Source organism: Sus scrofa, chromosome 5 (genome assembly GCF_000003025.6).
Source record: "Sus scrofa isolate TJ Tabasco breed Duroc chromosome 5, Sscrofa11.1, whole genome shotgun sequence".
Classification (NCBI taxonomy): Eukaryota; Metazoa; Chordata; class Mammalia; order Artiodactyla; family Suidae; genus Sus; species Sus scrofa.
In genome coordinates, this window is record NC_010447.5 from 90,803,968 (window position 1) to 90,824,274 (window position 20,307).

Here is a 20,307-nt window from a genome sequence, read left to right on the forward strand (position 1 = left end):
CGTCTCCCTCCCTGAGCACTCTGCTGAAGTACATGTCTTGAGGAAAGGGATTTTTCTCTCCATGCAGGTGGCTTATTCTTTGCGGAGTTTGGTGTTGGGGTGTAGGGGTGTGGCTTATGCTAGGTAACACACGTGAACAAGTCGTTAATCTTGCAGCAGGCAGTGGCCTGGGAGAGGAGGGGCTAGGTCAACTCCTGGAGAAACGACATCTCAAAGGCTTGAGAGATGATAGTAAAACCTCTAAAGGGGAAAGAGAAGCCCCCAAAGTTGGCTCCCATCAGCCTGGCAGGCACATATAATATGAAGCGTCTTAATGAAGAGTTTCAATTAAGAGGATATGCTGGGATGATACAACAGGAAAAATAAATAAGCAAACAAATAATTATTTGATATATGCTGAAAACAGACAAAATCCTAAAACCTTATGCTAAGTGGAAGAAACCTGATTCAAGAGTCCACATATTATATGATTTCCTGTGTATAAAATGTCCAGTAGTTCTCCTGAGACACAGCAGATTAAGGATCCAGCATTGCCACTGCCGTGGCTTGGGTCACTGCTATGGCGCAGGTTCAGTCCCTAGCTCGGGAACGTCCACGTGCTATGGGCACAGCCAAAACAAAAAGTTTCCTGAATGGGCCAATCTATAGAGACAGAAAGTAGGTTAGTGTTTTCCTGGGACTGGAAGGGCCAGGGATGAGATTGCGGTTTTGTTGAAGGAGATGAAAATGTTCTGAAACAGATGATGGCGATGGCTCTTTGGTACCACTTCATAAGTTAACTCAAAATCATTTAGTTGCACACTTGAAATGGATGGATTTATGATATATCAAATATATCTCAGTAAAGCTCTTTTCTAAAAAGGTGAGGGGGAATTCCCGTCTTGGCTCAGCGGAAACAAATCCAACTAGTATCCACCATCTGGCTGTGAGCTGTGGTGTAGCTTGCAGATGCACCTTGGAACCCGAGTTGCTGTGGTTGTGGTGTAGGCCAGCAGCTGTATCTCCAATTTGACCCCTAGCCTGGGAACTGCCGTGTGCCACAAGGTGTGGCCCTAAAAAGCAAAACGAAAAATAAAAATTGGGATTTCCTGTCGTGGTTCAGAGGAAACAAATCTGACAGCATCCATGAGGATGCAGGTTCAATCCCTGGTCTCACCCAGTGGGTTAAGGATCCAACATTGCTGTGAGCTGTGGCATAGGTCGCAGACGCAGCTCAGATCCTGTGTTGTGTGGCTCTGGCGTAGGCCAGCGGCTACAGCTCCGATTTGACTCCTAGCCTGGGAACGTCCATATGCAAGGGTGCAGCCCTAAAAAGACAAAAATAAAAATAAAAAAAATTAAAAGGTGAGAATATCTGTTCAAAGGGAGTAAGGATAGAACTTTCGAGACCAAAGATGGAAGTGCTTGTCTTGACTCTCATAACCCCCATCTTCTAAATATTGTGTAGACACCTTTGCTTCTACAAGGTAGAACCCATGAAATAATCCATTCCTGAATTTCACTGTTTGAAATCAACTTGTGCAAGAAACAGTAAGGTCAGACATTAAAAACCGTGGGCAGAGGGACTATTTCTTGAGTTTCAAGGTCATCATCATAGTCAAAATTCAAATCATTTTTCAGAAGATAGAATATTTCCTACAATTTGCTGAAAATGATGAACAGATTTAAAGAAGAGGCCTCTACTAAAAAACAAGCACATATAGAATATTTTCAGCACATCAAGTCATGCTAATAAAGGATCCTTTGCTTTTTTACATTCAACGAGATCAAATTGCATTAGGTCGAAGATTGCCTCGGCTTCATTTATAAGTATTTACTAAACAAATGGATAAGAACACAAGATAATGAGATGTTTCTTACTCTGTCCGCTTCAGAAAATAAATGCAATTGGACATGCTAATCATAACCCTTTTTTTGTTTCTTTAGAGAAACAAAATTCTTCCTCATAGCTGGAATATTGTCTTTTCAGGAATTGCATCATTCTAACTTGTTATGCCCCATAAATGAGTACATCTTAATTTGCATTTTCCGGTGGGATTGCAACCGTTGACTTCCTGTTAAAGTATATTCAAATTCATGATGGTTTTCACAATCCCATTGGACATCTCTATATAGGACCTCTATTTTTACTTATCACACTTTTGCAACTTGAATGCTCCTTTGTTTTAGTTGGACATTTAGTTTTAATGATGTGACCTCATTTAATGTGTGTAAATGTTAATATACTTTTTTTTTTTTTTTTTTTTTTTTTTGTCTTTTGTCTTTTTAGGGCTGCACTAGCAGCATATGGAGGTTCCCAGGCTAGGGGTGGAATTGCAGCTGCAGCTGCCAACCTACTCCACAGCCACAGCAACACCAGAATTGAGCCACAACTGCAGGCTACACCACAGTTCACAGCAATGCGGGATCCTTAACCCACTGAGCAAGCCCAGGAATCGAACCTGCAACCTCATGGTTCCTAGTCGGATTCATTTCCGCTGCGCCACAACTTAAAGGCGGTTTTTACATGTCAACCTCATATGCAAATTTTTTTGTTTGAAAGCACAAGATTTCTGTTTGAGATAGCATATGCCTAGATAAGAAGTTTGTTGCTGGTTTTAAGTTATAGAGTTTTCACATTATTTTCTAAAAGCAGTTGTTCTGAAACATTGGTGCCTGAGTAGTTGAACCCCTACCTACCTTGAGTTTCTGATTTAGTAGATCTACAGCCAAAAGTTTGCATTTCTCTCAATCTCCTGGGGTGATGTTGAGGTGTTTGGACTGGAGACCACACTTTGAAAACCCACCTGCCCTATTAGTTTTGCAGGGAAGAGGAGGTCCATGTGCTCCATGTTCACTAAGTTGTAATTACTATAGGCCAGGATTACAACTTTTAAGAACTTGATATGGTTCCTTAAAGGTTAGTTTTCCAAAATTGATGCTTATCATCTGTCTCTCTCCCTACACTGTTGTTAAACCTCAAAAGTGAGATGGATTGTTGGCAGGTGTGGAGATACAGGTAAACATCCAGTAAGCCTGAATGCATGGGGTGGCAGAGTTGCCCAGGTGACAGTGTAGATGGTGTCAGCTTATAAAGGAGGAAAGTGGAATCATAGGGTTCTGCTAAAAGGAAGGAAAGAAGGTCTTGGAAGGAGGCTTGGTTTTGAGAAATGGCCCTGGAGTTTAACAATAGAAAGGTCAGTGAGAATTCCCGGAGGGCACGGGATCAGGTTCAACAGTGCCCTGCAGAGAGAGACACAAAAGCATCCCTTTTTGTTGTCCTTCAGCCCCTCCACCTGAGCTCTCAGAGGTCACTTGGGCTCCCCTTCCTTGCTGGGAAAGGGGACTGTGGGGCTGACCTTGCTTCATCGTTCCTCCTCCCAGTTGAGGCCAGAGGAAAAGTGAGATGCTTAAATAGTCTAAAATAGAAGATATTTTTGCTGCTTTCTCTTATCTGCCCCCAGGGATAATTTTCATTCCAATGAAATTATTTTATTTGGCAGATGAATGTTTTAGTATGTCTTTTGATTCATTTTTTAGTGAGCCTTTTAAGAAATGTAGCTGTATTTTCCAGGATATGTCAGCCATGAGAAGTCTCCCAGGCTGTCTTGAGTTTTTGTTGTTTTTTTTTTCCTTCTCCTGTCTCTTCTTATCCCCAGAAGGTTTTCTACCTTAATAAGGTTCTATTTCTCACAGCCCCTTTTGGAAAAGGTAGTATCAGGAACTCACCCCCAAGTTTTACAGTCTATCACTTTAAGGTTAAAATCTGGTTGTAAGGCTTTGGCTAAATTACTTAATTTTCTTTAGGATTGAAATCTCACTAACATGTGTCAGTGCTGTCAGTTATACTTACCTGGTGGTGTTTATGGGAGAATTAAATGGATGCCTCTAAAATACTCAGCCCAGGAGTTTGTGGCACAGTGGTTAAGGAACCTGACTAGGATTCATGAGGATGCAGGTTTGATCTCTGGCCTTGCTCAGTGGGTTAAGGATCTGGTGTTGCCATGAGCTGTGGTGTAGGTGGCAGATGCAGCTTGGATCCCGAGTTGCTGTGTCTGTGGTGTGGGCCAATGGCTGCAGCTCCATTTTGACCCCTAGCCTGGGAACCTCCATATGCCCTGGGTGTGGCCTTAAGAAAAAGAAAAAAAAAAAATGCTCAGCACCATGTCTGCTGTACTGTCAATGCTGCTAATCTGTGTAATCATTCTTATTGCTGCTGGGAGGCAACTGTGTAATCCTTTTTCCTTCCATTTTCTTCAAATAATCTGAATTGCTTTAACAAGAAGAAAACTTTTTGCCCCAAATCTGTGTCACCCTCCGATTTCTAGTTCTCTTGCTTCTTGAACCCTGGATGATCTAAAAAAAGGCTTAGTTTGTGCCCTTGGCTTCATACATAAGTGAAGCAGGGCAGGATGCCAGATGGGGAGGCTACTAAAACTGGTCCCCTTCCTGTGGGTAACCAAAAAAAGAAGAAACAAAGGGCCTTAAGTCTCTAGGTGAAGAGATGAGCTCACTTGAAAGCTAACTTATTTAAAGATTTAAGTAAGAATTGGAGACAAAAATAGAAGTCACTTCAAATTACCCCTATTAAATTCATCCTCCTTTGGGCTTTCCAAAAAAAAAAAAAAAAAAAAAATCTGATCCTATCACTTCCCTGCCAAAAAAATTCATCCCAGCTCTCTACACCCCTGTCTCCCCACTAGTTTTTTTTCAATGATATTTATCTTCCTTACATTGGTGTAAGCCTTTAAGAATTTTTTTTTTTTTGGCTGTACCCATGGCTTGCCGAAGTTCCTGGCCAGGGATCCAATCCTCGCTGCAATTGTGACCTACCCCACAGCGGCAGCAATGCTGGATCCTTAACCCACTGTGCCACAAGAACTCCTGCTTAAGCCTTTAAGATAGTCCAAGGGGAGGAGCCTCTTTTTTCCCTTCCAGAGACCTAATTATGGGCCAACTTCACTGTCTTAGCAAAGATAACTCACTTTGGGGGCCTCCTTATCTCCTTCTGCCTCCAAAACACACCCTGGAATAAATGCCCTGTCTCTATTTGCCACTCTGTAAAGAACTCTCCTGCTTGAACCTGTGCTTGTTGGTGAAGTGGTGAGATTTCTAAAGCGAGCACCAAGGATACCTAGCTCCCCATGTGGAAGTAAGGTCACAACAGAGGTCGCAGTAGGTAATACTTTATAGAGAATGAAGTCAGCACTGACTAGCAGCAATGAGGCTTCTTCAGCTCGGCCAGAAGTCTTGACCCAAAGGTACCTTATTCCCAATAGGGAATAAATAAGACTTTTGCTGAGTGGGGTTATAAGGAGGGGTGGGTCTGGGAGTGTTGGGGAAAGCCTTGGACAACTTTGTGATAGAGCCTTAAAAAAAAGAAAATCTAGGATTTCCCTAGCAGTCATGTGGCCTGAGAATGGGCTCTTGTCTAACACTAGGAAGTGAATTGTCCGAGGAGACATCCGAGGAGTCTGACAAAGCAAGAGACTTTACTGGAAAGGGGCCAGGGCAGAGAGCAGCAGGGTGAGGGGAGGAGAGCTGCTCTGCCACATGGCTTTATGGGAATGGGGGTTAGTCTCCAGGTTGTCTGCGGGTTGTATCTTGCTCAGCTCGTACTTGGTCTGGCCCAGGGTCCTTCTTGGTGTCACATGAACCTCTCAGCCAAGATGGATTCTAGCGCCAAGGATCCTGGGAGGTGGGTTGTCCCTTCCCTGCTATTGAGCCCTCCCAGATCCACCTGGTTAGTCTTCAGGGCAGCACCAGGTTCCTTATCAGGGCCTCCTACTGGGAGACCATTCATGCAAGCGGCTGTTGTTGGGCTTGGTCAAGGTGGGCATTTGCTGTCATTGGTCCCCTAATAGTAATGCAGGATTCCTGGATCAGAGGGATGAAGTGAGAAACAAGCTTAAGAAAGATGCTTCCTAACTTCAGGATAGAATGGCAATATGAGAGAGTGGCCCACAAACAAATCACACCCACGGGCAACCTGATCGTGAAAGTTCCTGGGCCACGGATGGAACCCAAGCCACATTATTGACTAGGGCCACAGCAGGGACAATGCCGGACACTTAACTGGCTGCACCACAAGGGAACTTCCACTATGACAGTATTTGTTAACCTACATATCCATGTCTCTTCAGTCTTCATTTCCTTTGCTTTGGAAATGCAGCCTATCCTAAAACAACATTTATCTGCAAAATCAATTTATGCAATAATCTAACACTTATGGCAACCAGGAAGACAGTGCCATAGAGCTGAGTTACTTATCTTCTTAAATATTGACTGTCCAATTTTAAGCATCAGCAACTCTCTCTGCTTTTGTCACCTGAGAAATTGCAAGCCATGATTTTTGTTGTTATTGTTTGTGGATTTTGTGGGGGGTTTTCTTTTGCATGTAATGGTTTTGATGGAATCATTTAAGATGTCTAGTTAACATCGGTCACCAGCATTTACTATTTAATGCCAGTTTCTTAGGCATCGGGGTGAACCTGCACACACTCAACCCAGTTGCGCCTCAGCCAAAACTCTTGATTGGGATTTGATCCCATGGGCTGGGACTCAAACCCATTGTCTTGCAATTGAAATCCCACACCTGGTGTTAGGACTTACTGAAGCTCAGGTTCTTTATGTCTCATTGCAGAAGGCGTTCATTGAGGCAAAGTGATAGGTAAGAAGTTGATTTATTGAGAAAGATACACACTCCATAGTCAAAGTATGGGCCATTTCAGAAGGCGAGAGGCCCAGAAATATCGGATGGTTAGTTTTTATGGGCTGGGTAATTTCATAGGCTAACAAGTAGAAGGATTATTCCAACTATTTTGGGGAAGGAGTGGAGATTTCCAAGAATTGGGCCACTGCCCAGTTTTTGCCCTTTTATGGTCAGCCTTGGAACAGTCACGGTACCTGTGGGCTTGCCATTTGGCCTGCTCAGTTGTTACACGATGAGTGTATAGTGAGGCTCAAGGTCCAAAGGAAGTCAGATCTTCTGCCATCTTGGGCCTTATCAGGTTCTTGAAGGCTAACGTTTATATCCACAAAGGCAATGTCCTTCTTAAGGTCATGGCCTGCCCTCTTCCCTTAGGGGTACAATAGTAAATGACAGAAAATGCCTGTTCCTTAATCTACAGGCTAGAAAGGAAGAGGGACTAGTAAACACAGTAAATCCAGGATGTCTGATCAGCACCAGTGCCAGCGCAAGGGGAAGCAGAATGCTGTAGACACTCATGTCCAGCGAGTCAGGGCAGACTTCTTAGAGGATGAGCAGAAATTAGCTAGGGAAAAGGAAGGCGAGGAGACATCCCAGGCAGTGGGAATCACATATAAAATAAATAGCACAGTAGCTTAATTTAGTGCTATCGTGTTCATAGATTAATAGTTTAGATGAGTTCCCAAATGCTGAAATGCAAAAGGTGACATTTAGTGGCTTAAAACCTATTAAATTAAAAAGACCATGGGAGTTCCCATTGTGGCTCAGCAGATTAAGAACTGGACATAGTGTCCATGAGGATTTGGGTTCAATCCCTGGCCTTGCTTAATGGGTTAAGGATCCAGCACTGATGCAAGCTGTGGCAGTACATTGCAGGTGTGGCTTGAATCCTCATTGCTGTGGCTGAGGCTTAGGTGTGCAACTGCACCTCTCATTTGACCCCTAGCCTGGGAACTTACATGTGCCACAGATGAGGCCTTAAAAAAGAAAAAAAGAAAAGAAAAAAAAAAAAGATCATGCTTTATTTTTCTGATATGGTTACCTTTCCTACTTCGGGGAAGTTAAAAATACCATCTTTTCCCCAAAATGATAGTGACAGTAGATGAGAATATAATGTTTTTTAAAACAGTTTTGGCAAAATAAAAAAAAAATTTCAACCTTGTGTTGACCCTTAAATTGTACCAGTCTATGAAATAAAAAGTTCATTCTCTGACCCTATATAATTTTTTTTTCTCTTCTTCTTTTTGGTTAAGTAACACAATGCTTAAAAAGCCTACAAGGAACTCTGATTTGTTATTCCAGAGAAAACTGTTCTAGTAACATTTGAGCTGAAGGATAGGACTATAATGCCCGGTCCTTTGAAATTCTAGTTAGTTGCCTGATAGTTTTGTCTATTGAAAGTACTTTCTGAACACTTAGGCACTCCAAAGACCTGACATTTGTTACTTGCAAACTTATTTTGAAACCCAGGTTCATTTTCTGGATTGTTTTGACAGATTTCCTGTTTTTGTTGTTGTTTGTTTCTTTTAGTGCTTTGATTGAATATTTTCTAGGGTTTTTTTTTTTTTTTTTTTTTTTTTTTTTTTTGTCTTTCTTTTTTTTTGTTGTTGTTGTTGTTGCTATTTCTTGGGCCGCTCCCGCGGCATATGGAGGTTCCCATGGTAGGGGTCGAATTGGAGCTGTAGCCACCGGCCTACGCCAGAGCCACAACAACGCGGGATCCGAGCTGTGTCTGCAACCTACACCACAGCTCACGGCAATGCCGGATCCTTAACCCACTGAGCAAGGGCAGGGACCGAACCCGCAACCTCATGGTTCCTAGTCGGATTCGTTAACCACTGCGCCACAACGGGAACTCCCATTTTCTAGGTTTTAAAAATTAACTTGATAATCATCAAATTGCCTGATGATAATATATATACGTCAGCTAATGTATGTATTTGGATGTTTACTTAGTGCTGGAGACAGTGCTAAATAGTGTCTAGTTATTCCATTTAGTCCTCATTTTTTCGATTATAATGCAGAGGGGTTAAATAACTTGCCTAAGGACACAGAGCCTAGGGTTGGGTTTGTAAATAGTTGGGAGTACCCTGTAGTTTAGTATATCAATGAGAAGAGAAAGTGCCTTTATAAATTTAAAAACCGTCAAGAAATATGTGCTAGTTTCTTGGATGAGAAGAGCCTTACTACTAAAAGTGTGTAAAAATATTACTAAACCGATGTATGTCCAGATTTGAAAACCATTAGCAATTAATATTGCGCACTATCTCTTGCATTTAGAATCTATATTTATCCTCCCCCCGCCTTTTCCCCTCTAGATCCCCCAAGATAAGAGTAATTTCTTAAATCCACTTGTCTCTTAAAGGAATGATTTCAGGTGTGAAACACACATATATAATAAAAAACAGTGGGAGGAAAAAAGGATATGTGAGTTAAACTTTGTTCACTCTATTCAACTGATTTTAAAAAGATTTCAGAAAGGGTTCAGCTTCTGCATAGAAAGAAGGCTGTTAAAAGTAGTGTACATTTCATAATGTATGCAAATGTCAAATCATCACATAGTACACCTGAAACTAACATGGTTTTGTACATCAAGTATATGTCAATGAAAGAAAAAAAAGCAGTGGAGAAAAATAGGGACTGGGAGACGCGTCTGAGTTTAGATCCTAGTATTTTGTTAACAATTATTTCTGTTTTGTAGATGAGTCAATTTAAGCTCAAAATTATTGGGAGTCCAAGTTGGAGACCAGGCTTGGAGGTCAACAGATTTCTATTCTAGTTCTCAAATGACTGATGATTAAGGAAAGTGAATAGAGCAGATGATTAACGGTGGGTGGGGTTTAGAAGGATATCAGAAAATCTTGTTCTAGGGTTATGGTAATTTTAAGGATTTACTCCTGTTTCCCTATCTCCTTTTTCATTAGTAAAAGAGGTTTCACATCCTTAGTGAAATAATTACCACCACGTTTATTTATAAGCACAGTTCTATGTGAAAAGTTCTAGAAGGAAATATTACCATTATTTTTGATGCTTTTATCCAATGAAAGTACTTTCACAAGTCATGCTTTTAATACTATTTCTTAAAGTATTTATTTCACATATAACTACATAATTATTTTGTGTGAATGAAAAAATAACCTCAAAGTTGTTTCAAGCCCAGTTTTACATATTTCATGTGAACAATAAGATTTTTCCTTCTACTGCTTTATAGCAAATTCTACTTTTGCTTCATTTCTATACCCTTTGGCACAGTATTAAAACAAAACAAAACAAAACCTCAAAGTGGTGTGTTTTGCAATATTGATGACCAGCTAAGCTCAGGATATTTATTTCCATCTGGTAGAGTTCAACTTCTGCCTCTTGTTTGCTTTCTCCATCTGGCCGGCTCACCATCTTTTTTTTCTCCTCCTTAATGGAGTTCTGGTTAACCCTCTCTTAGGCCTAATCGTTTTAGCAAGTTCACGCCTTCCTATTTTTTCCTAGTTCAGCAAGTAGGGCTTAACTAAACAAATATCTGAGCAAATTTTATCTTTATTTTCTTGTTTTTATAAAGAGCAACAGAACTCTAAGGCTCAAACAGTTCAGTGGATTAGGAAAAAAAGGAAACAACCTTCTGTTTTGTGCAAAAAAGATGTAAAATGCATTATATAGGTTTCTTTTCTTTTACTAAACTTGTTATAATTACATTTATATTCAATAGCAGCCTTTCTTATCAGTTTTAAGCTGGTCAGTAAGGTCTCCACTTTTCTCTGACTCCTCAAGTTACTGAAACAGCAACCACAAAAGGCTTACTAACCTTTATTTATTTTGCAATTAAACTTTGACAAAGACATGCCCCAACCCTCCGCAAGGGTGGAAGGGAAACGGCTCCGAGGCGTTGGCTGCATGTTTGTGAGAACTGGGTTCCGAAAGCTGCAGGATGCCCCGCGAGAGCCGGTTCCCTCCACTTTTCCCCGCACTCCCAGCTTCCTCAGCACGGGTACCCGCATCCCGCTGCTCTGTATGCTCTTCCTTCCTGTGGAGCCAGGCACGTAGACTCAGCGTGGTGACGGGTTGTAAACACCGAGTACGCGAGCCGGCAGGTGCCTTGAGGCCAGATCCGTGCCGCAGGCGCGCGTGTAGACAGCCTGAGCGGGGCTGCTTTTATCTGCACAGCTCTGTCTCCTCGAGGCGAGCCCAGGCAGCGAACGCTTGCAGAGGATGCGCTGGCGCAGCTCCAGGAGTTGTTGGAGCAGGAAGGAGGAGTTAGGGCTAGGGGCGGGGCTTTCACACGCGCACCCTCTGTTTCCTCCATCCCGTTTTCCCCCCCGCTGGGCCGCCACTCGGGGGTTTATTTGTTTACAAGCGGATTACGTCAGCTCCTCCCTCTCCTCCCGGTCTCTGGGCACGCCCCCTGGCCCCTTTTCCCGCCCCCTTCGGCTCAGAATCTGCTTGCATCACAATGGTGCGATCTCCGGATTGGCTGGAGTCGTCCGTCACGCTCCAGCTACGCCACTTCCTTTTCTCTGCGCTATAAAAAGTGCCGCACGGCCGCTGCATCTCTTTGCCCGTCTGAGCTGGAAATGCAAGTGTTTGGAGCTTCGGAGGCTGCGGAGCTGGAGGCGGAGGCGGCCGGGGCGGTCCGAGCGATGTGACCAGGCCGCCGTCGCTCGTCTCTTCCTTTCTCCTGCCGCCTCCTGTCTCGAAAATAACTTTTTACTATAAAGAAGGGAGGAGAAAAAAGTAGCCGTCCACCGCTCACGCTCTCTCCCCCTCTCAGCCCACTGACCTGTGAGGGAGCCCGGGGTGGCCGCTCCGCCGTCGGGGCCGCACCGCCGAGCCCCGGCCGCCCCGGGCCGCCCCCGCCTGCCGCCCCCATGCATCCCTTCTACACCCGGGCCGCCACCATGATAGGCGAGATCGCCGCCGCCGTGTCCTTCATCTCCAAGTTTCTCCGCACCAAGGGGCTCACGAGCGAGCGACAGCTGCAGACCTTCAGCCAGAGCCTGCAGGAGCTGCTGGCAGGTGAGCGGGCGGCGGCAGGGCGGGGGGCGCCGAGGGACGCGGTGGCACATCTCTGGGCCGGGCCGTCGGGGACGCGGGAGTCTTGGCGGCACTGTGGGCAGGTCGCGCTCGGTTCCGGCAGCGGGACCGTGACTGGCGCGCCCGGCTGCCGCTAACGGCGGGTCCGGGACAGGGTTTGGGGGTGGGCCAAGGGCGCCCCCTCCCCCCACGGCTGGCAGACCAAGGGGACAGGAAAACAGACGCACAACAAAGAAACTGAAGCCGACCGAGGCGGGAGCCGCCGTCCTCGGACGGTCCGCGCATTTGGGGGACAAAGGAGCCGCCGGGCTAGGGTGGATTCGACGCCCCCTCCCCCCCATCCCGTCTAACCGTTGCGGGCCCGACGGCCGGGCCACGGGATGGGAAGGCGCGCCGCTGCCAGGGAGCCAGCCCGGGCCGGACGTGCAGTCTCTCCGCGCCTCCTACCCCTGTCCATTAATCATCGGATTTGTCACCGGTACAATTACTGCCCTGCCCAGAGCGTGGTTTAGGATGGCTTGTTCCATTCCCTTCGGGGCGAACAGTCCAGTGGCGCTCCTCTTCGAAGCCATAAACCCCATTGTGTGTGCGGCTGGGGTGGGGTGGAGAAAGTAAACAGGTTCCCGCCTGGCCACCGGTGCCACCCCGCTGCCCGGCTGGCGGAGGCTGCCCGCCGGATTGCCGTTTTGGCAACTCAACCGGTTGGTTCCCGGAGATTGTTCTGTACGGTGTACTACTGTTATTTCTCAAACCCTGCCCGCTCATTCCCCATCGCCTTACATGGACAGCCGCGGATTCAATGCTGGGTTTTTTTTTTTGTTTTTTTTTTTAAAGAAAGTTGCTAGTTTGCATTTTCCCTCAACGAAGCCAGCCGAAGAAAGAAACTACAGCGGGAGCCAGCAGTAACGATATCTAAGCGCTGTTTCTGTTTTTTTTCTTCTATAGAACATTATAAACACCACTGGTTCCCAGAAAAGCCGTGCAAAGGATCAGGTTACCGTTGTATTCGCATCAACCATAAAATGGATCCTCTGATTGGACAGGCAGCACAGCGGATTGGACTGAGCAGTCAGGAGCTGTTCAGGCTTCTCCCAAGTGAACTCACTCTCTGGGTTGACCCTTACGAAGTGTCCTACAGAATTGGAGAGGATGGTTCCATCTGTGTGCTGTACGAAGCCTCACCAGCAGGAGGTAGCACCCAAAACAGCACCAACGTGCAAATGGTAGACAGCAGAATCAGCTGTAAGGAGGAACTTCTCTTGGGCAGAACAAGCCCTTCCAAAAGCTACAATATGATGACTGTATCAGGTTAAGATATAGTCTATGGATGGATCCTCTTATAATGGATGGATAAATTTGATTTTTGCTTTGGGTGGGCTCCTCTTGGGGATGGATTATGGAATTTAAACCATGTCACAGCTGTGAAGATCTGGCACAAGATAGAGTGGTAAAAAAATTTTTTTAAGTGACAGTGCCATAGTTTGGACAGTACCTTTCAATGACTTAATAGCCTGTGAGTCCAAGTAAATTGATCACCTTATTTGCTAGGGAGTGAAGTCCTGGGGTGGTTTCATTTTCTCCCGGACATGATACCTAAATTTTTACATCAGTCCCTTTAACACAAATCCATATTTCAAAGAACCTTTCTCTGCGGTAGAACTTGGCAGAGGAAATTTGCACTATTACACTTAAATTGTTATCCTTTTTGGCAGCTCGATAGGAAAGCTCAACATTTTAAACGCGGTAGTACTGGAAATTTTATAACAAGACTTTTACCTAGCACTTAAATATGTATAAATGTACATAAGACAAAACTAGTAAGCATGACCTGGGGAAATGGTCAGACCTTGTATTGTGTTTTTGGCCTTGAAAGTAGCAAGTGACCAGAATCTGCCATGGCAACAGGCTTTAAAAAAAGACCTTAAAAAGACACTGTCTCAACTGTGGTGTTAGCACCAGCCAGCTCTCTGTACATTTGCTAGCTTGTAGTTTTCTAAGACTGAGTAAACTTCTTATTTTTAGAAAGTGGAGGTCTGGTTTGTAACTTTCCTTGTACTTAATTGGGTAAAAGTCTTTTCCACAAACCACCATCTATTTTGTGAACTTTGTTAGTCATCTTTTATTTGGTAAATTATGAACTGGTGTAAATTTGTACAGTTCATGTATATTGATTGTGGCAAAGTTGTACAGATTTCTATATTTTGGATGAGAAATTTTTCTTCTCTCTATAATAAATTGTTTCTTATCTTGGCATTTTAATCAATCTCTTGTCATGATTATAGAGGTTCAGCTAAAAGAAATCTATTTCTCAGAAGACTTAGGTTCTCTAAGCTGTGTGAAACTCAGTTGCACACCGGTCATGCTGAAAACCCTTTGATAAGGAGTGAAGATGATCTGTGTATACCTGTGTAGGGTTAGGGGAAACCCAGGGGTAACAAACATGCTCTTTTAAAATCTCTAAAGTCGAAACATGGACACATTTCCAGGCTTATCGCGTGCAATGAGGATAAGAGACAAAGGTGACAACAACCCCAAAAAAGTGATACTCAGAGGATTACATTTCGTTGCTTCCCTGTTGAAGTGAAGATATAAATGTTCCATTCTCGCCCACCTTTGAAAAACACTTATTTTGCCCCACGGAGTCCTTGTTCAATTAGAAAATCCTGGGGCAAGTGACCCATAGTCTTAAAGAACAGGCTAATCACTGCAGAGAGATTGGTTGCTTTTTGCCTTTCGTCAGCTGCAAGATTTACATAAAAATCACTTAAGCTGGAATTCAACAAAAGGTATGTTTGAATTTTTATTCTCAAATTGAAATGCTGAGTTTTTGATTCCTCATTTTCAGACTAATTTCACAGAAATACCAAGAACCTAAGAGAAGGATGAAAATTGAATGCTGGATTGTAGATTACCCCACCACCCCATATGATAAAGCTTGTTGCTAATTATTTGGCTTTGGGAGGGTAATAAGGTTTTTTAGTGGAAATTGAAAATGGAGAATTTTGGGTTTTTCTCTACAAAAGTAAGTTAACCTAAAGTGGCATTTTGGGGTATTAATGTAAACATGTTCACCCTGGAAATAATGCAGTCTGGGTTGCTTGAAATGCATCACTTGAAATCAGTAGTCCCAAATAAATTTGGGAATTTCTCTCTGTAAGATTAAACTCTCATATTCTAGACTACACAGGAAGACGCCAGACAAGCAGGTATTTAGAATACAAAGGATGTTTGTGTACTTTACTGGCAGGTCATCCTTGAGAATTTGAATTATAACCATTAACACATGGACTACCATTGCCAGTTATTAATGGTTTTATTTTCAGTCTGGTTTTTGGAATCCTGCCTTTGCCCCACTCCTGCCTCCAGTTTTTCAAGCTTGAAGTATAACAACTGGTAGTATAGTTTCTACACTGGTCTCACCCCTGTGCTGACTGCTACTCTTTACTACCTGTATTTCATCTGGTAACTCCTTTGAAGCTAGGTAACCTGTAAAGCTTTGCACACTAGATCATAAGGACCTAAGGGGAAAGGAGGGTTCCAGTTTATCTGGAAACTTCTCAGCTGGCAGAACCATTCTTGAAGACTCTGACATCAGACTTTTTGGTACTTGAAAGAAATTTAGTGGGAAGAGAGAACTTCGTAAAAGCATTTTATCTTGCAAGTCAGGCGATGTCTGGCATCTAAGGAGCTGTTAAGTTCCTCTTTAAAAGGCTTGCAAACATCTCAGACTTGCATGGAGCTGTTTCCTGTCACTTTACCCTTAACATTCCCCAGACAATTGTCTCCAGTGTAGTTGCTTTTTGATGTATCTTTTTCATTGCTTCTGGGAATGTTTTGAGGAGCTGTTTTAATAAAAGCTTTTAAGTGTCTGCTGTATGCACATGAAGGTGTGTGCCAGCCCTGCCCATGTATAGTCATTCATACCAATTGTGTACTTGCTTTTTTTTTTAACCGTGCTAGACTTTAAAGGGCCTTTACACTGCCTGATTAAAAGTTTCTTAGAAATCCTTTTAAGAAAGGACAGTTGCTTTCAATATTAATGCCACTGCACCAGAGATTCATAGTTATTGGCAATAAGTTAGCAATCCTGCTTTCTGAATTTTAACAGATAGTTTTAAAATTACTTAATTTTCTTCAAATGTAAGTACTACCTTGTTCTATAATGCTGAATGAAGCAAGGCTTAAAGTGGATTTTATGGCAAGAGTTATCCCAGTTCATGTAGGATAATGTGGCTATTGCTCCCTGCAATCTGGATTGGGAGTCACACATCCTTACCCTTAAATTTGCAATATTTTTGTAATAATAGACTGGAAGGACCACCAGAGAAGTGCTTTCTGGTACTACTGCTCAGATGATTTCCTTAAATCCCAATAACTCAAATTGTAAGTAATCTTGTTTTGTATAGGTGTTACAGACCATAGAATTGGCCTTCAAATGAAAGGAAGTGGTATTCATGACCATTCTAGTGTTTAATGACTCAAGGTTTTCAGACTCCCTTTCATCTTAGAAACAATTACAGTTGGTGATTTTTATAACATTTATGATTCTCTTTTTGCAGAAGATATATAACACCCTTTGTATAATCGAAGTATAAAGATACTTATTTCCTCTCCCCTTTGCACCCTTATTTCAGATGTGGTACGATTGATAAACTATGTGGGGAGGATTTGTCCATAGTTTTATATATACACAAGACTTCAAAAAGTGTATTTTGGATTGTCTGAAGTAATTGATTTCTTATTTATCTGAAGGTACAAGGACTGCACACACTTTAGTCTTATCTCTGTCTCTGCAGTTGAACTTTGTATATGCCGTTGCCAAAATGTAATAGTGGTTTTTCATGTTTGGAACATAACAGTATGAAAAAATCTTTCATAGTGAAATCGTTGGAACTACTAACGAAACCGAGCTGCTTCACGAAGTCCTTAGGTCATTTATGTTCATCCAGATGAGCCAGAGGAATTCAGATGTTAGGAGTTATTTCTATAGCTGTATATTTTCTTCTGGGAACAGCGCAAGGTGAAGAAACATTGTTACGCAAGATGTTAAGTTTGGTATTTCTGAGAGGCTCCTAAAAGGAGCCTTGTATTTGTATTAAGAGTGAGGCCTGATGGTTTGTAGAGTATAACTGACAGTTGTATGGACTGCCATTTTAACCTGGTTTACTGTTTCCTTTGGCGTTGTTCAGTATGTCAAGCAGGAATAGAAGAATGGTAAGACTTCCAGTCATAGGATTCTCATTTTTTTTTTTTTTTTAATGTTTGTTGTCTCATAGTTGAGTACTCTTACAAGAAGCTTTTTGGAGTTCAACTTCTGACTTCTGTATGAGACTTCATGATAATTTGTCATTTTAGTATTGAAGATGCAGGATTTTTTGGAAATTCTATGTAATTGTACAGGGTAATAATACTGGGGGAAGAATTTTTTTGAGTCGAGGATGGATTAAAAAAGGAGAGGATGGGGGAATGAAAAGTGAGAAACTTAGCTGAGATAGAGGAATTTAAAAGGTTTGGCACTAAAAATGCGTTTTCTGAGAGGTTTGTACAGCACAGTCTTTGGCAGAGAGTTGGGAAGTACTTTGGGTAGGGATTCTGTAATTCCTGAATCTGGAACAAAGTACTTTCAGTTTGTTGGTGAACTAGCAGGTCAAAGTGGTAGTAAGGTTTAGGCCTCTACTAAGTGGAACCAGCTTTGGAGAAGGAGTGGACGGGAAGCATATAGTAAAAGCAGGCTGCTGGAGGCAGTTTTAAAGAAATTCCCATGTAGTGCTTCATGCCTTTGTCTCAGTATTCTATAAAGGGAAAAGATTTTTTTTGAAAGCTCTGTTATAAACCATGTGATGATTATCGCCTCTTTCCTGGTGCCTTGAAGATGTGAAGGCCATTTGTGACGCATTCCTGATGAGGGAAGGATAAGTGAGTATAGGTCAGACACCTAACATAACAATAGGAACCCCAAGGCAGGAAGAATACAACGCTATGGAGTTAAGGGCACTCCTGTATTTGGAGACCGCTTTGTCAAAGACTAATTAGTTTAAACTGTACGTTGATGGAAGAAGACATGGTTACCCATGGGTATGCTTGACTTTAAGAATTCTCTAGATAGGTCGTCTCCAAAGTTTCTTTATGTCTTCCTTTTAAAATACTGTTGCTTATGTTTTCACGTGTGTGTGTGCTCTCGCATGCGCACGCGGTAGTACATTTTATAAATCACTGAATACATATTGGGGATATATTGGGGGTACTAAAAGTTTTAGTGATAGAGGTGCATAAATAAAAATGTCCAGAGGCTTTTTTCCAGATATCACTAACGTAGATGAGTGTTTTTTCCTCTCAAGAATAAGTTGTGATTATTATAATCTTTAAGTGATACTTCTTAAAATAAATTGTAGGAATCTAGAATGCTGCCTTTTCTAATTTACGCTTATCTTCTTGAACCTTATTTGTAAAATGAGATCTTTTACAGCCAACAGTTAAACCCAACATGAAGCGCTAATAGCCATTCAAAGTCCATATGCTCTTATGTATTAAATCATGTATGGCCGTATGTTGAAATTTACATTTTCTGCTTTTAGAATTTTTCTTTTTTAAATGTTGGGGCTCTTAGAACGTTTCATTTGTTTGCATGGTTGTTAAAGAACTGACTTAATGTGGTTGTACATTAGTGATTAGGTTCGTTTTAACGATTACAGTTTAACCAGAAATCCCTTGTATATTTTTTTCCTCTTGTTCTGAACGATTCCTAAATGTTTAGGAAAGAAAGATGACTAATCAATTGGATTTAATTTGAGAAGATTCTATATCTAGACATAAACCTAAAAGGATGGTATGTGGCAGTTGCACTATAAGAAAGAATTGAATGCGTTTTCTAGTCTTGACTTAACGGCAGTTTTGTCCCTAAATACAATAGACTAAGTGGGGTTGTATTTCCTATAAATTCACTTATGATCCTTCACCTTATCAATGTACATTTTTTTTTTAACCTCCTGACAACTGGGTGAGGTTGACAGGTAGGTGGGTCAGTATTTTTTAATCTTTATTTTATGGATAGAAAACTGTGACTTAGGGAATTTAATTTGCTCCAAAGCTAAACAGCTAGTAAGTCTTTGATTCAGGACTTTCTGACCCCATAATCCAAGCTGGTAACTGTTAGTATATTGTGGCATATGAGTGATTTACCTTGTGTCCACCTGTTGGAACAGGCGTTTTTAACGTCTCCTTCCTTTCACTCTCCATGCCCAGGAAGCATAGAACTGTCTTAAAACTTGGCTTCTTTCTTTAAGAGGCAGTTGGGATCTAATACAAAGAATCCTAGTCTTAGAAGAACAAGCGAAATCCAAGCCTGTACCAGCTCCCAGCTTGTGACTTTGGACAAGTTGCTTAGCCTCTCTGAGCCCATTCATTCCATGTGTAAAACTGGAGATAAAAACAAGTGCGTTGTCTAGGTCAAGCATAGGAACACCCCTAGCACGGAGTGGTTGGATTCTTGGAAGTTGGACGGATGCCCTGTATCATGGAAGCAGATGAAATGCAGCAGATAATGTTCTTGGTTTCTTGAAACGGTGAGGATGTCGCTGTGATTGTGTTTGGAGTTTCTTGAACATTTGCTTTAGCCAATAGCTACAAAAATATACTTGTGTCTTCGAAATAATATAGGAAAGAAAATGAGCTGCTCCCCCACCCCCCAAAATACAGCTTACCCAGGCCTTGCCATATGTATTTTACAGATTTCCCCTTAGCGCTGTGGTTTTCAGAGCTATGTTCTCAGTAAAGGAGCAAAAAGTTTCTTGACTGAGATGTTTTTATCTATATTGAAGATACCTTAAGTCGAGAGAGGGAGTGACATTACCGATGTGTATAGCAATATAGCCCCGTAGAGTGAACATTCATTCGCATCCGTTATCCTGTTGAATCCCAACAACTCTTTATTAAATAAGGTGACTTTTCCCAGGGTTTGCAGTTCTTCAGGCCATATGTATTTGGCATGTTTTTGCAAGAGATTTTCAAACAGAACTCCTTGGTTCTCCGTCTTACTAACCTAGAGTAGTGTGAGTACTTCCTTAACTGCAAAGGAAAACAGCCTTTTTAAAAGTTATCAGTTTGGGTTTGAGTTTCTTCTTGTGATGTAACCTGGCGCAATGTTTGCTTGAATCACTAATAATGTAATTGGTTTCTTCTAGTCAGAAATAAATGAGTCAGTGACCATGGGTTCTTTCCTTTTTTCTTTTTCTTTTTTTTTTTTTTTTTTTTAAGTGCTGCACTTGTGGCACATGGAAGTTCCCAGGCTAGGGGTTCAATTGGAGCTACAGCTGCTGGCCTACACCATAGCCACAGCAATGCTGGATCTTTAAACCACTGTGTTGGGCCAGGTTCCATCCCTGGCCTGCTCAGTGGGTTGAGGATCTGGCATTGCCATGGGCTGTGGTATAGGTCACAGATGCAGCTCGGATCCTGTGTTGCTGTGGCTGTGGTTTAGGCTGGCAGCTGTAGCTCTGATTTGACCCCTAGCCTGAGAAACTCTGTAGTACTGCAGGTGTGGCCCTAAAAAGGCAAAATATTAAAAAAAAGTAAAATGAAATAAACTCAATTCTCTTTTT

General features: G+C 42.3%; 1 protein-coding gene and 1 long non-coding RNA gene across 2 annotated transcripts in view; both read left to right on the top strand.

Annotated features, from left to right (window-relative positions):
* Window positions 1-20,307, top strand: part of LOC106510428 — a 153,137-nt gene that overhangs the window by 101,160 nt on the left and 31,670 nt on the right. The window lies entirely within an intron of this gene.
* On the top strand, window positions 11,227-13,969 carry BTG1 (BTG anti-proliferation factor 1). The gene is given in 2 exon segments (NM_001099936.1): window positions 11,227-11,692; window positions 12,656-13,969. Coding segments are annotated over 2 exon segments (516 nt in total). The 5' UTR covers window positions 11,227-11,544; the 3' UTR covers window positions 13,024-13,969.